The 19,380-nt window shown below is 43.2% G+C and overlaps 1 protein-coding gene across 1 annotated transcript in view; it reads right to left on the bottom strand.

The window, feature by feature from the left end:
- dnaaf6 (dynein axonemal assembly factor 6) overlaps window positions 1-19,078 on the bottom strand; it is a 59,022-nt gene extending 39,944 nt beyond the window's left edge. The window contains exons 1-2 of the mRNA XM_078537004.1: window positions 18,936-19,078; window positions 17,030-17,096 (exon numbers count right to left, since the gene is read on the bottom strand). Of these exons, the coding sequence (XP_078393130.1) occupies window positions 17,030-17,096; window positions 18,936-19,025 (157 nt within the window). The 5' untranslated portion in view covers window positions 19,026-19,078. The remainder of the gene's footprint in view (window positions 1-17,029; window positions 17,097-18,935) is intronic.
- Window positions 19,079-19,380: the final 302 nt, after the last annotated feature.

Here is a 19,380-nt window from a genome sequence, read left to right on the forward strand (position 1 = left end):
CCACGGTGCCACTGACACTGGGGTAGCTTCTCAACAATCCTAGCAATCTACTGGAGTAGAAATTGATGGACTGCTGCAAGAGTATTGAGCTGCACATCCACGGCAGCAGCAGCCAGGCATCCCATCACCTTTGTCTGAGCTTCCACTGCAGTAGTAATACATCAGGAGGACTATACAAGAGTTGTAGTGGAAACTGAGAATGGCCAGCAGACACTCCGTCATGGGTCAGTCTGGTGGTGCTGTCATGGAGATGTCCTCTACTTCCACAGTGTAAAGGATGGGCTTCAAGCTCCGCGTGATGCCCTGTGCCACAATGGTGCTAGATTCCTCCATGCTCCTTGCCAGGGACTGTAGGCTACTTGGCAGGCCCGCCAAAGTACCAAGCATCTCGGGTGTACATCAGAGTTTTCCTGTCGCCCTCCCCTACAAGATCCTCAATCAAATTCCCTACAGCAGAACCTGTGACCTCACCCTCTGCGGAGTTCATACATGAGCTGACATGTCCCCCTGATCTGCTGAAGCCCACTCATGCCCAGAGACTCACCACATGCAGATCCCAGGTTCTAAATTAGCCTTTAAGATCCATGCTGTGATAATATCTGAGCTGGTGGTTGCAAGGGTTAGGATAAATTATGGTGCTTCTTCCTTAGAAGTCTGCTCTTCCTCTTGCCTTTTCACTAGAGGCTGCAAGGGCTGAGCAACTAGCAGTTCTTGACCATTGAAAGCATTAAAGTACAAGGGAAGAGGGGCTGTAAGGAAAGGGGAGGTGGTGAGGAAAGCAGAAGTTTGCTCCACTCCATTTTATAGAACCTTTCATGATGTGGTTGAGGAGTGAGTGTAGAAGGTACATAAGGCAGCAGTTTTTCCATCATTCAAGATGGCGCCAGCAGCAGCGAGCATCACTGGCTCTGTTGAACTGGTGCCATTATCTTGTGGACCATCTCCTCAGTGGTGGTGAAGGGGTGGTCCTCCGCCAGCCCTTTTCGTCTCCCTCCTATAGTGGGTGACCTTCTCTTGGTAGAGAGAGAGATCAGAATATCAGTGACTGTGTCTGACTGTGCTTGCCAGGTGTACCTGCCAGAGCTGACTAGCTGTTTGCATATGTGTCTAGAGATGGCTTGACTGGAAGGTCTGTGTGGGTGAGGTGGAGTATAATGATGTTGGGATGTCAGGGTGTGCTGCTTTGGTCATGATGGGGATGTGGTGCATGCAGCAGTGTGAAAGGTGTGCTGTGTGGTAGTTGAGAGGTGTGATGTATAGATGGATTCAGTCACTTTCCCTAACAGCACGAGATCATTAAATGTTGCCAGCGCTGCTGCCATATTCTGGAAACCATGCTCTGGGCTTTGATTATCCTTGCCACCTACTCCTATTCCCTACAGAGCCTCATTTACTTGACAGCTACCATCCCCCTGCCTGAAAGATGGCCTCCTTTGTGGCCTCCACTTCCCTGCATTGTGCGTCCAGGGTGGCATCTCTAAAGCAGGGAGCCCTCGCCTTTCTCTGGTGTAACATTATCTATGTCCCGCAAAGGCAAAAAGTGATTACCTAGCAGCCAGAAATACATTGCTGCAACGTCTCTTTTTATAGAAATAATACCTTTAAAAAGGGGGGGGCTGCCTGGAATTCATACGTTTGTCACAATGCCACTTGACCCACTGGGGTGAGTAGAGGACAGAGAAATGGAGTCTGGGGCTTGAGTGGAAGTTTCTCAAGACCACATTGCTGTCAGAGAATGGAGGGGGATAGATGAATTTTGTGTCTTACCAACTCACTTCCAATGGGCATTGTGAATCACAACCTCCATGCCCAAAAACCAAGGCAAATGAATTTCATGTCCCTAGTTTATCAGTGCAGATTCATCAATCCGATTGGTTGAAGATCCATGCTATTGCATGCCCTGTTCACAGGTTCCCTCTGGAGGCTGCCACGCTGAAAAGGACCTGCAACCATAAGTTGCTGCTCACAAAACATCTGTGGGCAACAGTAAACATTATGAATAGCAAGCATCATATCTTTGTTGCTGACTGCTGTATCCGGGTCAATGACTTTGATCATTCTTATGCTGACCTGCAGAAAATTGGGGCTCATCTAGGATTTGAATTCAGCCAAGCAGTTTGAGAGTATGGAAGTGAGGGTTTGGGGGAAGTGACTGAAGAGTTGGTAGCGTGCGGAACCTGACCCCTGCCTGCAGTCATGTTGCCAAGGAGCAGTTCATATATTGATGCTACCTTCATAAGTACGTATACAAGTATGTTCATATCTGTGTATCTACACATAACATTTGTGCAAGGAACTATTCACATATTACACTCCTAATGTATATAGATTGCTACAAATAATGCCTATCCTTGTAACTATCCACATCTGCCACTCCTCTAGTTGATATTGGCCATGAGAAATAGTATTTTGTCAGGAAAGCACAGGAGTAATAGTTTCTCTGTGATGTCACAGTAATTTTCCTGATGTCATACCAACTTCCTCATTAATATAATAAGACAACTGTGAAATAAAATCTTGAGCAAAGCAAACCTCAAACGGTTCTACATCTCAAGCACTCATTGCAAGGTACGCAATTCCTTAAAACCATGGATTAAAGCAGTTTTGCATTTACTATTTAGGCCCATTTTGTGTTCTGTACTGTGCTGGGCTAATGGAACGTGACATGAGAGCCCTGGTTGAAATTCAAAGGCCTAAGGTGTATGGTGGTAATAAGGCAGAAAGTGAGATCAATCAGCAAGTAGGGATTAGGGGCTGCCATTCTCCTCTTTAAATGTCTAATGTTGAAGTTGTATCTGGTGCAAAGGAAACTGTGCTATGTTTGGTCTCCATATCAACGAAATGATGTAGAATTATTGGAAGTGACCCTGAGGTAGGCTATGAGCTTTGTGGCCACACCAAGGCCAGATCTAATCCCAACATCTTTACTGCCATTTTCCTGAAGACATTGACTTGTATTGTGGATAAGTTCCATAGACAATCACTATTCTGCACATGAGATCATCAGTTGCCTGCCCAGACACACGAGATGTCACATCCGAGCCCAACAGAGATCAGAAGTGGAAATTCTGGCTGATGCGTCTCTGTTCTAGTCAAATGAGCTGCCCTCACCATTCTTACTGTGACCAACTAACTCAACACAGGACCTCCCTAGTTTTTGTTGGACCGCACTTATACCAGCTGAAACCAGAACTTTATAATGTTTGCAAGGATAAGAGTGGAGTGCAAGAAAGCAAGTTTAAAGGTAAACCTGCAATGAATTAGTATATAAGGGTGTGATTAGACTTGGACGGTAGGAGAATGAATGTCATTGGGAAGTAATTTGGGCAGCAGATTGATTACCACTCAGGTCCAGTTTCATCCCCATAGTCCCCCCCAAACTGCTTAGCAAGTCACACCCAGGTGTATAATTAGTATTCGTAGTCAAAAAGATTTTTTTCCCAAAATTTGGTAGCTTTTTCTAAACGAATATATATTGTGCAGACCACTCTGTACATGGCCCTCAGTTGTCATGTGGAAATACAGGACCAGCGGCCTTGTGACTCAGAACACACATGCTTGAGTTGGGCTCGATTTTTAATTCATCAGACTGAATATTCTGATAAAGAACAAATTATCCACATTTCAGACTTTCTTCATCCCTCTCAACAAATATGAGTTAAGAGCCATGTCCTACACCATAGCAAATGTCTCTTAGCATCATGACTTTCTAGTTTTGGTTGGTAGATATCAAATATTTTTGTTATTGATAACAGCCCATTCATTTGGTGTGGCATTATTTCAAGATGGTGGCGACGGTGAAAAGGACGAGAGAGAGATCGGGGAGGATGGTGACATTTTTTAACAAAATAAACCAGACAGTGCCTCTGGGCAATGAAACAGGCAATCTGCTGGTCTGCATGCTCAAGAAAAGGAGGATGGCAGTATTTGTCGGCATAAGGGGATCCCGAGGCATGGCGGTGTTTGTAGGGACGAGGAGACTGAGAAGAACAAAAAAATTTATGAACAAGAAACAGCAGCAGAGGATAGCAACAGTTGTGGGCACAAAGAGGCAGCGGAGGACAGCTTCCATGTTGAACAGAAACACAATTGCAGCTTGTTTGTGGATGTGTGAATCAGGTAGGATAATCACAGAGCAGCCTGCATTCATGCACAATGCTTTTTCAGAATTGAAAGATATGCAAACTCTGAGTTGAATACAATATATTTACAGTAAACATCAGGCTTGGCAGTCATTTAAATAACAAAATAATTATTATTATTCATACTAATAATAATAATCAGAACCCATTCTATATAACCTCCTTTTGTGCTATACCATTTTATTGGAGGTCGCTCAAGCCCTTCTGCAGGCGCGCACACAGAATCTAGATTGACAATTCTTTTATTGTCCTCATTTGCTACTTGGCTGCTTGCCATACCTTTGACATTAGGAAATATTAGCTTTGAACGCTTTATGCTCAAGCCCAAATCATATATAAAATTATATAGCGAGAACAAAAGTCACCAACACTAACCCTCTGGGATACATCATGCACACCCTTCTCCAATCTGAGCAACAGCCACTAACCCAAGCTGTGATTCTTGCCCATCTTTCTATACCTGCTACATTTGCTCTTCCACTAGGCACCTCAATTTTTAAACAAGCATCAGTGAAGCATTTACTAGAAGTCCATATACTGTAAATTACATCTACCACATTCCCTTTATTTATCTAGTTACTTCTTCAAATAACAAAACCCTATTAAAATGATTAAATGCAACTTGTTTTTAAGCTCATCCTATCTGATTGGCTTTGTTATCCTATGAATCCCTGAACATTCAGTAATTTTATCTCAAATTACGAATACTTTAGAGTTTACTCACAGCTGGCACCACTAATTGGGCTATAGTTATCCAATCACTCCCTTCCTCAGCAAGGGTGTTAGTTACATTGGTTACCCTCCATCTTCCCATGGCAGAATGTGCATTTCCAAGCTAGATGGAAACAATTGTGGGCATTGTCATTTTTGTCAGGGCCTCATTGGCAAAGGGACAGATATTTTGAAGGGCAATCCACAGTGAACCAGGAACCATTCATGGAGATTTCTACCCCAGGGCCAGAGGGGTGCATGATGGTCAGGTATGTGCTAGGACATGAGAATTTTACTCACAAGGACAACTTCGAAACTGTGACACTCCATACCAAACACCATCTCTTCCATTTTCTCCAGTTTGCACTGAAGTTCAAGAATCCCATTACTCTTTTCCTGACAAAGTTCTAATAGCTCTTAGTTTTGGTTTTTAAATCTGCATTCAACCAATTATTCTGATTTGCCAACAATTTCTTTTCTTGTGCAAGGCGTTTTCTCTGATATTTCATCGCGATTTCTGATGCTTTAAGTTTTAACTGACGATTCACCTTTATTAAATTTACTTCTACAAGTTTATCATTTTGATGTTTAAAGTTCTCAGTGAAGTTCTACTTTCTGTCTGTATAACTCTTCTTCAGAGCCATACGGACTCAAAACGTTAACTCTGTGTTTTCTCTCCACAGATGCTGTTCGACCTGCTGAGTTTTTCCAGCATTTTCTGTTTTTGTTTTAGATTTCCAGCATCCGCAGTATTTTGCTTTTATCTTTGTTCTACTTTCTGTGACTGACTCTCAATTGTTCTCACCAATTCTGTTCTTTCATTAGCAAACTCCTCTTTCATACGTGAAAGTTGGTTTTCTACATTTTCTTCAATTGCTTGTTATCAGCAATAAGCATCTCATTTTTGGCCACAGTAGTTTTCTGAAGTTGTTTAAGATCAGCATGATCAACTACCTTCATAAAACTACCTGGAACACAAATTGTCTCATCAGCCACCATCAATGATTGATCTGCTCCAGTATCTCCCAAAATTTTAATTTGTTTACTTATTTTATTGGAGGAGTAAGGGAAACCTTCTCCCTTCGAGAAAAAACATCTAGAACCTCCCTACAACCACCCCACCCTCAACTTCTCTCCCCACCCCCCCCCACCTTAAACCAGCTTATATTTCACCCCTCTCCTAACTATACTCAGTTCTGTTGAAGGGTCATGAGGACTCGAAACGTCGACTCTTTTCTTCTCCACCGATGCTGCCAGACCTGTTGAGTTTTTCCAGGTAATTCTGTTTTTGTTTTGGATTTCCAGCATCTGCAGTAGTTTTTTGTTAGAACCTCTAATAGCCTGACTTCCTTTACCAGTAATTAAAGAAGAATTCTCTGGACTATCCTGAAACATATCCCCCTTTCCTGTGTGTCTGAGGGAACACGTTTCACCTGTGCTACTGCTACAGGTTTAACAACCATTTCCTTTCCTGATGCAACTTTTCATATGGATTCCTTAGGCTTTCCTACTACTGCAATAGGTCTACCATTAAATCTCCACCAATCGGCTTGAACATGTCCCACTTTGTTACAATGGAAACGCTTAGGCCTTCGTATATCACTTCTACCCTCAGCACCTTCCTTCCTAGTCTGAGGAGCAATTTCCTAGGAATTCCCAACTGTCCCTTCTCTTTCCTGGCTACTCACCTTCTTTTCACCTTCCCATCTTCTATCCTTCTCGAGTTTGTGGGGATGGCAGAAAAAGGGTTTGGATCTATGGACCAGTTCATAAACATCAGCCATGTCTGCTGCCTGTCTAGCTGAAGACTCTTAGGTCTTCAACATGAGTTCTAACTGTAGGTGGAAGTGAATCTTTAAATTCTTCCAAGAGAATCGTTTCCCTAAGAGCTTCGTATGTTGTCTCTACCTTTAATGCCCATATCCAACAGTCAAAATTGCTTTGTTTTACCCTCTCAAACTCAGTATAGACCTGCTCAGGCTGTTTCCTTATATTCTGAAATTTCTGCCCGTATGCCTCAGGGAAAAATTCATACGAACTCAGGATACTTTTTTTTACTGCATCATAATCCACTCTTCTGGCAGCAATGCATAAACCTCATGAGCTCTAACCACCAACCTAATCTGTGAAGAGCAATGTCCAGATTTCTTTTGACCACTTCATTTGCTTAGCTACCTTTTCAAACAAAATAAAGAATGCCTCTAAATCCCTTCAAACTTTGGAAGAGTTTGTACAAATTTAAACATCTTCCCACTAGGCTTTGGGCTGAAGGTGGTCATTTCAACATCAGAACCTTCCTCAGCATCTAAATGGTCTTTTTTAAAGCGTAGCCTTTTAAGTTGGTATTCCCTTTCTCGTTCCTTCTCCCTTTCCTTCATTGCTAACTTCTCCTTCTGGAGGTCAAGTTTTTGCATTTCCATTTCTCTTTTGAAATGCTCTCTCTTTTTTCTTTCTTACTCTCTTTCTCTTTTCTTTTTCTTTTACCTCTACTTCAAGATTTTTCATTTGCCAATTCAATTGACTCAAGCCCTGGAGAACATGGTCTCTCTGGTATCCCTTTCAATTTCAAATGCTGTGCTAATATCTCAACTATATCTGCTTTCCTTGCCCCTGTGGGTAATTTTAACTCCAGCATACCACCAATTCCACTAGCTTACTCTTGGTCACTTTTTGTAAACCAGTCAGTGTTATGTCTTCCATCTGTAAAAAAGTCTTAGCAACCTCCAAAGCCATTTTGAATTCCAACTTGTATCAGATACCTCACACCAACTCCAATTCCTAGGTCCAATACCTCAGTACCTCCACATACTTGTTTTATAAGGATTCACAGATCCCACCAATGTTCAAGGATCTCCAGTCCCACAAGAGATGCCACCTTATAAACAATAATCCCGGACAAGCCCCCACTTTATTATGATCCCAGCTGATGTTCCTGCTGGACACGCCAAACCCCAGGGCGGAATCCAGCTTGATAGATCCTAACTTTTATTTTATGTTTAGATACATGGAGAGTGGCTACTGAACAAATTCACAGGAGTCAGCTGATGAACTTTTAACAAAAGAATAAAACATTTATTAAACAAGGAAAAATGAACTATAATATAATACTGCTTCACCCGCAACTATACCTTTACAGATATATATACAGATTTGTAAGGAAAACACCAGTTATAAAAACTATCTTATATTCTAATGTTCACAATAAATACACAGTCCATGCAAACCAATAGGTGTCCTGTGGTCAGGCACATCACACTCTGAAACCAAGTGACAGATGCCATCCCAAACAGATGCTATGGATCTCTCTTCAACTCCCCCCAGATGTTTGTCACACCATGAGCCAACCGGTCTCACTGAACTCCATCTTTCACACGGGGCTTCCAATCTCCACTCTTGAACAACTTGCTCTGGAATCTTCTCCCAAACTATGCTTTCTCTCGGACCTTCGACAACAGTCCACCTCCAGGTGAACTGTTCTTCTGATGTCCCTCTCCCCTGGATCGCCACATGCATTCAAACTTTCTTCCACGCATTCTCTCTCAAATGCTCAGCTGTGCCAAAAGAACATCACTGCTTCACATGCCCATAGTAAAGAGTTACAGACCTTCAGCTGGCTCTATGGATCTTCTGGCTGCTCCCAAGCCTATATCACTTTAAATCTGCATCCTGCAGCTTTCTTCTCTTTAAGCTTGGAGCCTTCCTCTCTGCTCCTTACTTTCACTTCCACAAGCCAGGATCTTTTGCAGACCCCTGCCCTTGTCCTTTGACTAGACTGGCTTCTTGGGACCTTTCCTGTTCCACTTCCCGAGATTTGGGGATTTTCTTTTTTAGTTTCTGCAGTTTCCTCTTCTGTCCAGTTTCCCCTGGCAGCTGGCTTCAACTTCAGTTTGGGACTTGCTATCTGTCCTTCTGCTGTCCAGCTTCCCTAGAATCCTGGCTTCAACTGAGCTTTGGTTTGGGACTTGCTATTTGTCCTTCCTGTGCCGCAACTGCTTCCAACTGAACTGAAACTACTTTTCTGTCTCCGTGGGCCCCAATGCCAGGCAACAGCACAGTTTTTAATCTTGTTTTAATTTTCCTAAGTCACTACCCCCTGCTCTTGATAACACAGCTCTCCACTTCAAGAGTCATAAAACTCATTAGAAATGCAGGTATACAAACAGAGCTTTAGACCTGCTGTCTCCACTCAAACATGAAACCAGATCCCAGATTTCACCTTTTATCCCACAAATAGAAAAAAATATAAATTGAACTTAAACCTAAAGTTATCCCTTATTCCTAACACACACAAATACACATATAACTTACTTAAACTATCTCTATTTCCTAACACAGTCAGAAGACTAAACAGGCCTGCTAATCAGAAATAGGTAAGTGTAATTCCATTCTGAGAATGGGGCAGTGGGAACATAGGAAATAGGAGCAGGAGAATTCTGTTTGGAGTCATCTATTAAAAGGGAAAAAAAGGCTTGCATTTATATAGCACTTTCTACGATGACAGAGCAGCTCAAAGGGGTTTACAGCCAATGAGTGACATGTGTTATAAATGTGGATAATGAGGCAGCAGAAAAAAAACTCGTTGAATAAAGTCATGAATCATGGTGCTACCCGCTGTCTAGCACCTTTGCTTCTCAGTCCACGTGGCTGCAGTGCAACAACTGGCTTAAATACAAAAATTTCAAAATTAGCCTTGGCTAGACTTGGGACAGGGCTCTGATAATGACCTTCTTCCTGTTTTAGAGGAGGGTAAAGGGGCAATCGTTCCAAGTCCCAGGAAACTATAAGGTGGGGTAATAGTATCAGTCACACTCACCATAACTTCCATAAGCTGGAGTCCTAGAATAATGTGCCAAGGGCAGCAAGTTTTCAGCAAATTTTACAGTATTGTACAGTATGTAGGCACCATAAAGTAGGTTGTGAAGGTACAGTCAATATAGAATGTAGAGCTCATAGGTGTACTGTCCATAGAAAATTTATGGCCCATATGCTTTGAAAAACTCTTAGACAATTTGCAGCCTGTAGACAGACTGAGAATTTGATTAGAGTAGTCTGGTTGAAGGAGTGGGGAGCTTTGAAGGGGCTGGAGGAGATTACAGAGATAGGGAGTGTTTTAGGGGCTGGACGGGGTTACAGAAATAGGCAGAGTCTTAGAAGCTGGAGGAATTTACAGTGATAGGGACACGGCATTGGCGGGAGAGGGATTGCTGAGTGACAGTGGGAGGGTGATGGATTAACATCAGAAGGGATACAGTCAGTAACACAGGGCACTTGGGGGGCAAGGGGATACTGAGTGACAGTGTGAGGGAGCTGGATTAACATCAGTAGAGATACAGTCAGCAACACAGGGAGCTGGGAGGAGCAGGGTTACTAATTGACAGTGTGAGGGAGCTAGATTAACTTCAGTAGAGATACAGTCAGTAACACAGGGCACTACTGGCACCAGTACTGGGGAAAGAGTGTGCTGTTCCATTGGGACAGGCTCCACTTAAACTGGATTGGGATCAGTGTCCTGGTGAATCAAATAACTAGGACAGTAGACAGGGCTTGAAAGTAATGAAGAGTTGCTTGGGGAGGGGTGGGGGTTGGGAAGACTCAGGAAAAGGTAAATTCAAATGCAACAACTGAAATGTCACAGCTCCAGAGCAGAGCAGCATTTTGGGTAAAAACCTACGACCTTTACCACCTAGAAGGATAAGGGCAGCAGACACATGGGAACACCACCGCCTGGAAGTTTCCCTCCAAGCCACTCATCCCCCTGACCTGGAAGTATATCACCAATCCTTCACTGTTGCTAGGTCAAAATCCTGGAACTCCCCCTCCACCCCACCCTGCCTCCCCCCTCCTTCCCATCTCCTCCTCCCTCCTCCCCATCCCCCTCCCCTCCTCCCCATCCCCCTCCCCTCCTCCCCATCCCCCTCCTCCAACAGCACCTACACTACATGGACTGAAGTGGTTCAAGATGACAGTTCATCACCACCTTCTCAAGATCAATTAAGGATGGACAATAAATGCTGGCTTTACCATTGGTGTTCGCATCCCTTGATCAATTTTTTTTTAAAAATCGGAAGAGAAAAAATTCACTGAGCTATGGGGGAAAGGCAAGGAAGTGGGACCAGCTGAGTAGCTCTTAGAGAGTTGGCATGGACATGGCAGGCCTTGTTCCGTGCTGTAACTATTCTATGATTCTAAGTGTCGTGGTGGGATTTCAGCTCACATCACCGGGTTATTAGTCCAGATATCTGAATTGCTGGCTCAGTAATATTGGCTGGGATTTTCCAGTCATGCCCACAGCGGGAATTGGTGCTGGTTGGATTTGAAAATTTGGAGAGCAGCCACAAGTCCGTTGATTTTGGCAGGAATTTTCTGGTCCAAAATCCCACCCATAGTCACTATCCTACCTTATTCTGCGTCTACCAACCTTTCATGCAGTGCATTTCAGATCACAACAACACGTGTAAAAAAATTATTTCTGTTGATTCCGAGTTTTAAAGTTGCTTATTTCTACGCCCTCTGGTTACCACAGGGAACATTTCTGTTTATTTACTCTATCAAACGCCTCTATCAAATTCCATCTTAACCTGGCATGGATAGAAGATTGGCTAGTTAACAGGAAGCAGAGAGTAGGCATAAATGGGTCTATTTCAGGTTGGCAGGAGGTGACGAGTGGTGTGCCACAGGGATCAATGCTGGGGTCTCAACTTCTTACGATTTGTATAAATGAATTGGATTAAGGAACTGAACAAATGGTTGCTAAATTTGCTGGCCACACAAAGATAGGTAGGAAAGTAAATTGTGAAGAGGAAGTAAAGAGGCTACAAAGTGACATAGATAGGTTAAGCGAGTAGGCAAAGATCTGGCAAATGGAGTATAATGTGGGAAAATGTGAAATTGTTCATTTTGGTAGGAAGAATTAAAAAGAAGCATATTATCTAAATGGTGAGAGATTGCAGAGCTCTGAGATTCAGAGGCATTTGGGTGTCCTAGTCCATGGATCACAAAAGGTTGGTATGCAGATACAGCAGGTAATTAGGAAAGCTAATAGAATGTCATTATTTATTGTGAGGGGTATTGATTGCAAACGTAGAGAAGTTATGCTTCAATTATACAGGGCATTGGTGAGACCACATCTAGAGTATTGTGTACAGTACTGGACTTAATCAAAGAAAGATGTAAATGTGTTAGCAGTTCAGATAAGGTTTACTGGACTAATACCAGGAATGGACAGGTTATCTTATATCCCTAGAATTTAGAAGAGTAAGAGATGACTTAGTTCTGGGGGGTCTTGACAGGGTGAATGTGAAGAGGATGTTTCTTCTTGTGGGAGAAATAGGGGTCACTGTTTAAAAATAAAGGATCGCTCATTTAAGACAGAGATGATGGGAAATTTTTTCTCTGAGGTTTGAGAGACTTTGGAACTCTTCTTCAAAAGGCAGTAGAAGCAGAATCTGAATATTTTTTAAGGCAAAGCTAGGTAGATTCTTGAGTAAAAAGGGGGTGAAAGGTCATCGGGGGGTAGGCAGGAATGTGAGGTTGAGGGTACAATCAGATTAGCCATGATCTTTTTGAATGGCGGTGCAGGCTCGAGAGGCTGAGTGGCCCACTCCTGCTCCTAATTCGTGTGTTTGTATGCTCTAAGGAGAGCTACAGCTTCTCCAGTCTCTCCACATAACTGAACTCCCTCATCCCTGATATCATTCCAGTAAATCTCCTTTGCCCAGAATTGGATGGAACACTCCATCTGAGGCCGAACCCATTTATTTCATACAAGTTTAGCATAATTCTCCTTGCTTTTAAAATCTATGTCTCTAGTATTAAAGCCAAGGATCACATTTTTCTTTTTTAAAAACAGCTTTCTTAACTTATCCTGCCACCTTGTGTTCTTACACCCTCTCTTTTCCTTCACACTTTTCAAAATTGTACCAATTATTTTATATTTCCTATGTTCATTTGTCCTATATAACTCTTTCTCTGCATTAAATTTCATCTGCTAGGAGTGTCCATTCTACGAGTCTGTCTACATCTTCCTGAAGGCTGTCACTAACTTCATTATCGTTTATTGCATTTCCAAGCTTCTTGCAATTTGCAAACTTTGAAATGATATCCTGTCTACCCAAGGCAATGCCATTGATATATAAGGTCAAAGGAAATAGAAACATCGAAAATAGGAGTAGGCCATTCGGCCCTTCAAGCCTGCTCCGCCATTTTGATCATGGCTGATCATCCAACTCAATGGCCTGTTCCCGCTTTCGCCCCATATTCTTTGATCCCTTTCGCCCCAAGAGCTATATCTAACTCTTCTTGAAAACATTCTTCTGAACTCCAGCGAATATAATCCTAACCGGCTCAATCTCTCCTCATATGTCAGTTCCGCCATCCCAGGAATCTGGTAAACCTTTGCTGCACTCCCTCTATTGCAAGAACATCCTTCCTCAGATAAGGAGACCAAAACTGCACACAATATTCCATGTGTGGTCTCACCAAGGCCCTGTACAATTGCAGCAAGACATCCCTGCTCCTGTACGTGAATCCTCTCGCTATGAAGGCCAACATACCATTTGCTTCTTTACCACCTGGTGCACCTGCATGCTTACCTTCAGTGACTGGTGTACAAGGACACCCAGGTCTCGTTGCACATTCCCCTCTCTCAATTTATAGTCATTCAGATAATAATCTGCCTTCCTGTTTTTGCTACCAAAGTGGATAACCTCACATTTATCCACATTAGACTGCATCTGCCATGCATTTGCCCACTCACTCAGCTTGTCCAAAAATTACACTGAAGCATCTCTGTATCCTCCTCACAGGAGCAGGAGTAGGCCATTTGGCTCTTTGAGCTTGCTCCATCAGTCAATAAGATCATATCTGATCTGATTGTGGCCTTAACTCCTCTTTCCTGCCTGACTCCCGTTACCCTTGATTCCTTTGAAGATCAAAAATCTGTCTAACTCAGGCTTGAATATATTAAATGACCCAGCCTCCACTGCCCTGTGGGGGAGAGAATTCAAAAGACTAATGGCCCTTTGAGAGATGAAATTCCTCCTCATCTCCATCTTAAATAGGACACCCTTATTTTTAAATTGTGTTTTCCAGTTCTTGATTTCCACCATGGTGGGGTAACATCCTACCTTGTCAAGTCCCCTCAGAATCTTTTACATTTCAATAAGATCATCTCTCATTCTTCTCAACTTCAATCAGTATAGCCCCAACTTGCTCAACCTTTCCTCATAAGACAACTCTTCCATCCCAGGAATCAGCCAAGTGAACCATCTGTGAATTGCTTCCAATACGAGTATATTGCTCCTTAAGTAAGAAGACCAAAACTGCACACACCACTCTAGGAACAGTCTCACCATTGCCCCATACAGTTGTAGCAAGGCCTCCCAACTTTTATACACCATCCCTCATGCAATAAAGGCCAGCGTTCCATTTGCCTTCTTTGCAACTTGCTGTACCTGCATGCTAAGTTTTTGTGATTCATGTACAATGACATCCAGATCCCTCTGTGTTGCAGCATTCTTCAGTCTCTCTCTCTATTTAAGTAATATTCTGCTTTTCAATTCTTCCTGCTAAAGTGGACAACCTCACATTTTCCCACATTATACTCCATCTGGCAAATATTTGTCCATTCACTTAACCGATCTATATCCCTTTGCAGACTCTTGCTTTCCTATTTTTGTATTGTCAGCAAATTTGGCTACAATACACTGAGCCCTCTCATTCAAGTCATTAATTCAGATCGTAAATATTTGAGGCCCCAGCAGTGAACCCTGTGGCACTCCACTAGTTACGGTTTGCCAACCTGAAAATGGCCCATTTATCCTGACTCATTGTTTCCTGTTAGTTAACCAATCCTCTACCCATGCTAATATATCGCCCTCAAAACCATCTTGTGTATCAAACTTTTTATGTGGCAACTTATTGGATGCCTTTTGGAAATCCAAATATATTATATCTACTTTTCCCCTTTATCCATCCTGTTTGCTAAATCCTCAGAGAATTCTAATAAATTTGTCAAACACAATTTCCCTTTCACAAAACCATGCCTGATTGTATCATGATTTCATAAATGTCCTGCTAATACCCCCTTAATTGATTGTAGCATTTTCCCAATGACAGGAGTTAGGCTAACTGGCTGTGGATTCCTGCTTTCTGTCTCTCGTCTTTCTTGAATCAATGTGTTACATTTGTGATTTTCCAATTCACTGGGACCTTTGCAGAATCTAGGGAATTTTGCAAGATTATTAAGCCATATTTTGCCAGATCCCTTTTGAAAGTCCATTTATACAAGGACTACACTACCCAAATTCGCCAATGTTAGATAGTTAAGTTATATTGGTATTTGTGGGTATTAGGAATGAGTTTTAGCTTTAAAGCTTAAGTTTGATTTGTATTTCTGTATGTGTGTGTTAAGAAAAGGTCAAATTGAGTTTTAGTTTCACTTTAAAAGGTGCCTGCATTACTAATGAGAGTTTTACAACTTGAACTAAATTAAGCAAACAAGAGTAGAAGAAAAACAGGGCTGTTGCCTAGCAACAGGGGTCCAGAAAGGCAGGTCCTTCCTACAGACATACACACAAACACACACAGACAAGAAGATAAACAGCAATTTGATTTTGGAAGCTGTTGCAGTTGCTTTTGAAAGTAGCTGCCAGGAGAGACTGGAAAAGGGGACATATACCCAGTCCCAAGCTAAAGAAAAGACCCCAAAATCCAGGGCAGTGGAATGGAAAAAGTCCAAAGCAGATCTTCCAGTCAAAGGAAGGACAGGAACCTGGAAAAGGTCCTATTAAGTGAAGTGATGAGTAAGGGGCAGAGAGAAAGGCTCCAAGCTTCAGATTTAAAGAGACAAAAGTTGCGGAAAGCAGATTTAAAACGAGAACAGCTTGCAAGAGGCAAGAATGTCCAAAGAGACAACAGAAGGTCTGTAACTCTTTGCTACAGGCATGTGAAGCAGTGGTACTGTTGTTGGCTGAGTTGATGAGAGAGAGTATGTGGAAGAAGCTTGAATGCGTGTGGTGACCCACGGAAGAGGAACTTCGGAAGGAGATTTCGAAACCCTGGAGGTGAATCCTTGGGAAAGGTGTCTGAGAGAAAGCGTCAGTTTGGGAGAAGATTTCAAGGTGAGGTCTTTGAGAGTGGAGATTGAAAACTCTCGTATGAAAGATGGGATGCAGTGAGACCCATTAGCTCATGGTGTGACAAACATCTGGGGGAGCTGAGGAGAAATCCATAGCATCTGGTTGAGGTGGCACTTGCTTTCAGAGTGTGGCAGTGTTAAAGCGCCTATTGGTACATGGACTGTGTACTGACTGTGGACATTAGAATATAAAAGACAGTTTTTGTAACTTGTGTTATCCTTACAAATCTGTATACATCTGTAAAGGTATAGTTGTGGGTGAAGGAGTATTGTAATAAAGTTCATCTTTTCTTGTTTAATAAATGTTTTACTCTTTTGTTAAAAGTTCATCAGCTGATTCCTGTGACTCTGTTCAGTAGCTACTCTGCACGTATCTAAACAAAAAAAATAAAAGTTAGGATCTATCAAGCTGAGCTTCACTCTGGGGTCAGGCTTGTCCAGGGGTAACCTTAGCTGGGATCATAACACCATCTCCATCAAAAAGTCAATGAAGTAACTCAGACAGAACTTGTCTTTAACAAATCCACACTGATATATTTTTCCATGTTGCTTTTGTCCTGGATTATTGTCTCTTGACCTCACCACTGACGGAAGTCTGACTGGCCTGTAGTTGCCAGGTTTATCCCTCTCCCCTGTTTTGAAAAGGGACTGAATATTTGCAATCTTCTAGTCGTTTGGCACCACCCACATATCCGAGGAGGATCGGAAGATTGAAGCCAGAATCTCCACAATTTCCCCTCAATAACCGGGATGCAAGGAGAAAGAATCACGAGGTGAGAAAACAAGACAGAAACTGGACAAAACAGAAGAGAGGAGATAGAAACATAAAGAGAGAGCAGAACATTACATATGGTGCACATTGTAACAGAAAGATGGAACCCCCATGCCATCACGTCACCATGAGGAAGGGCACAGGGATTCACCAATTTTAAAATATCACTTTCTCCACTGGACCACGCGTTTACAACAACAAAGCAATGCTAACATGGTTAATCAAATCCAGATTTTGGGTGTGAATACTAAATGTTCGGTTCTTTACCTGTGGGCTTCGATCCTTTTGGTGGCCCAATTTGCCCAGGGTTAAGTCCAAAGGCTCCTCCACTTGGCTGTAAACAGACATAATGCAATATGTTCAATGGTTAGCTCATTCACTGAAACTGTTCAACAATGGTTGGGGGTGGGGGGGGGAGGGGTCAAAAATCTCCCTGGAGATGTTTTACCAAACACATGAATTTTCCTCACAGTGTGCATCCCTCCCCATTTCATCACATGGACAATTTCTGGGCTGGAAGGGAAGCTGAACGACTCAGTCTCAACTAAATCACCAAATGGCTACCATGAAGTGGCAGGAGGCATATTCCTCAATCTTCTCACTTCCCTTCCTGAAGGTGCTGACTCGGCTCCCCTACCCTGAGGGTGCTGACACTTTCCTTCTCCTTTGAGGGTGCTGAATCCATCCCCCTCCCCTGAAGGTGCTGACTCTCTCTCCCCTTCTACTGAAGTTAATGAATGACTCTCTCTCCCCCTCCCCTAAAGGTGCTCTCTCCCCTGCTCCTGAAGATGCTGGCCCTCTCTCCCCCTCCCCTGAAGGTGCTGACTCTCTCCCCTGCTCCTGAAGATGCTGGCCCTCTCTCCCCCTCCCCTGAAGGTGCTGACTCTCTCCCCTGCTCCTGAAGATGCTGGCCCTCTCTCCCCCTCCCCTGAAGGTGCTGACTCTCTCCCCTGCTCCTGAAGATGCTGACTCTCTCTCCCCCTCCCCTGAAGGTGCTGACTCTCTCTCCCCCTCCCCTGAAGGTGCTGACTCTCTCTCTCTCCCTCCTCTGAAGGTGCTGACTCTCTCCCTCTCCTGAAGGTGCTGACTCTCTCTCCCCCTCCCTTGAAGGTGCTCTCTCTCTCCCCATCTCCTGAAGGTGCCTACTCTCTCTCCTCCTCCACTGGTGGTGGCGACTCTCTCCCCACTCCCCTGAAGGTACTGACTCTTGGTTCCACCCTCACCCCCAGTAAGTTCAATTCAGCAAGGCTGAACTTGTAGGTCAATTTGCAGCCACTGGCCTGCATGACTTGTTTTCCACCATCTGGTACCGTTATACACCAGGTCAAGACCTCTGATCTTCTGTCCTTTCCTTGTCATCTGTACAGGCTTCACTCTGCACTCTCCCAAAGAACAGTTATCAATCCAAACTCCCGTCTCCTTGGCAAAAGTGAGTATAGTGCATTATGGGCTTTCATCCCTTCAGATCAATAGACACTACCAAGGCTTTGGGGATTTATTCCAGCTTTGGTCTCATATACATCGGTAGACAAAGGTTCCACTAACAGGGCAGACACGGTAAATATAAGGGGGATAAGAAGTGAAGTCTGATGGAGTCTTTTGCATTTGAAGAGTAATAAGGGTGTGGAATACTTTACATAGAAAGATACTGAAGTATCTCTGGGTTACATAATTGTAGGCTCAAGCCCCACTTCTGGAATTGAGCACACTTTCCAGGCTGACATTGCAATACCCTCAGAGAGCTCTTTCATATGAGGTTAAACTGAGGCACTCTCTGCCTGTAATTCATTGTACATGCTGAGGTGTCAAGTACAGCTGAATCTCACTGTGTTCGTATTGAGCGATATGGTGAGAAGTGCCATGAGTTTTATGAGGCTAAGCAACTCTCTCCTGTATCTAAAGGTTCACGTATTTTTAACAAATTAAGAAGGTTATGCGATTGGAAGTTTGATTTACTGAAAAAATAATGGGAGACAAATGGTATTTTAGAGTTTCAATTTAGTCGGTTATAGATTTCGGTGTGAGACTGTGCAAACAACGAGATGTTAATTCTCATCCTGTAATTTCAATGAAAGGTCTGTCAAACCAGTCCTTTGAGAGGTGGGACCAAAAGTTGAAATAAAATCTGCTGAGCCCTGATCTAGTCTGAGACTCTGGCCATGTTCAGAATTACCTGTTCCTCCAGATCTTCCTCCTCTTGATCTACCGGTGCCAGCAGGTTTGACAAAGCTTGCAGTTGGCCAACTGAGAAGGTGAAATCCATCTTGTTACCTTGCCAGTCTCATCAAAAAGTCCCTGTTTGCAGCAAAAAGGATCTTCCTTTAGCACCAGCTTATTTATCTGTACTTCATACCCTAGCCATTAAGGCAGCATAGTACCTACCACCATGTGTTGTGCTATTCTACCAGTTGCTACATTGAGAGCAAGTACTCCCTAGCACTGCAGCCATTAACACGTTCCTGCTCACTGCACACATGCCACAGGACTTTGTACAATGCTGTATGGGCAAATGGTGCCCTGTGAGCTTTCTAAAGTGCTGTGTGGGATGTGTAGTGTCAAATGAAGCAATGCAATGGGGTCAGTCAGGTGGGGTGGGGAGAGAGAGAAAGAAAAGCGAA

Source organism: Cetorhinus maximus, unplaced genomic scaffold, assembly GCF_964194155.1.
Source record: "Cetorhinus maximus unplaced genomic scaffold, sCetMax3.hap1.1 HAP1_SCAFFOLD_1762, whole genome shotgun sequence".
NCBI lineage: Eukaryota > Metazoa > Chordata > Chondrichthyes > Lamniformes > Cetorhinidae > Cetorhinus > Cetorhinus maximus.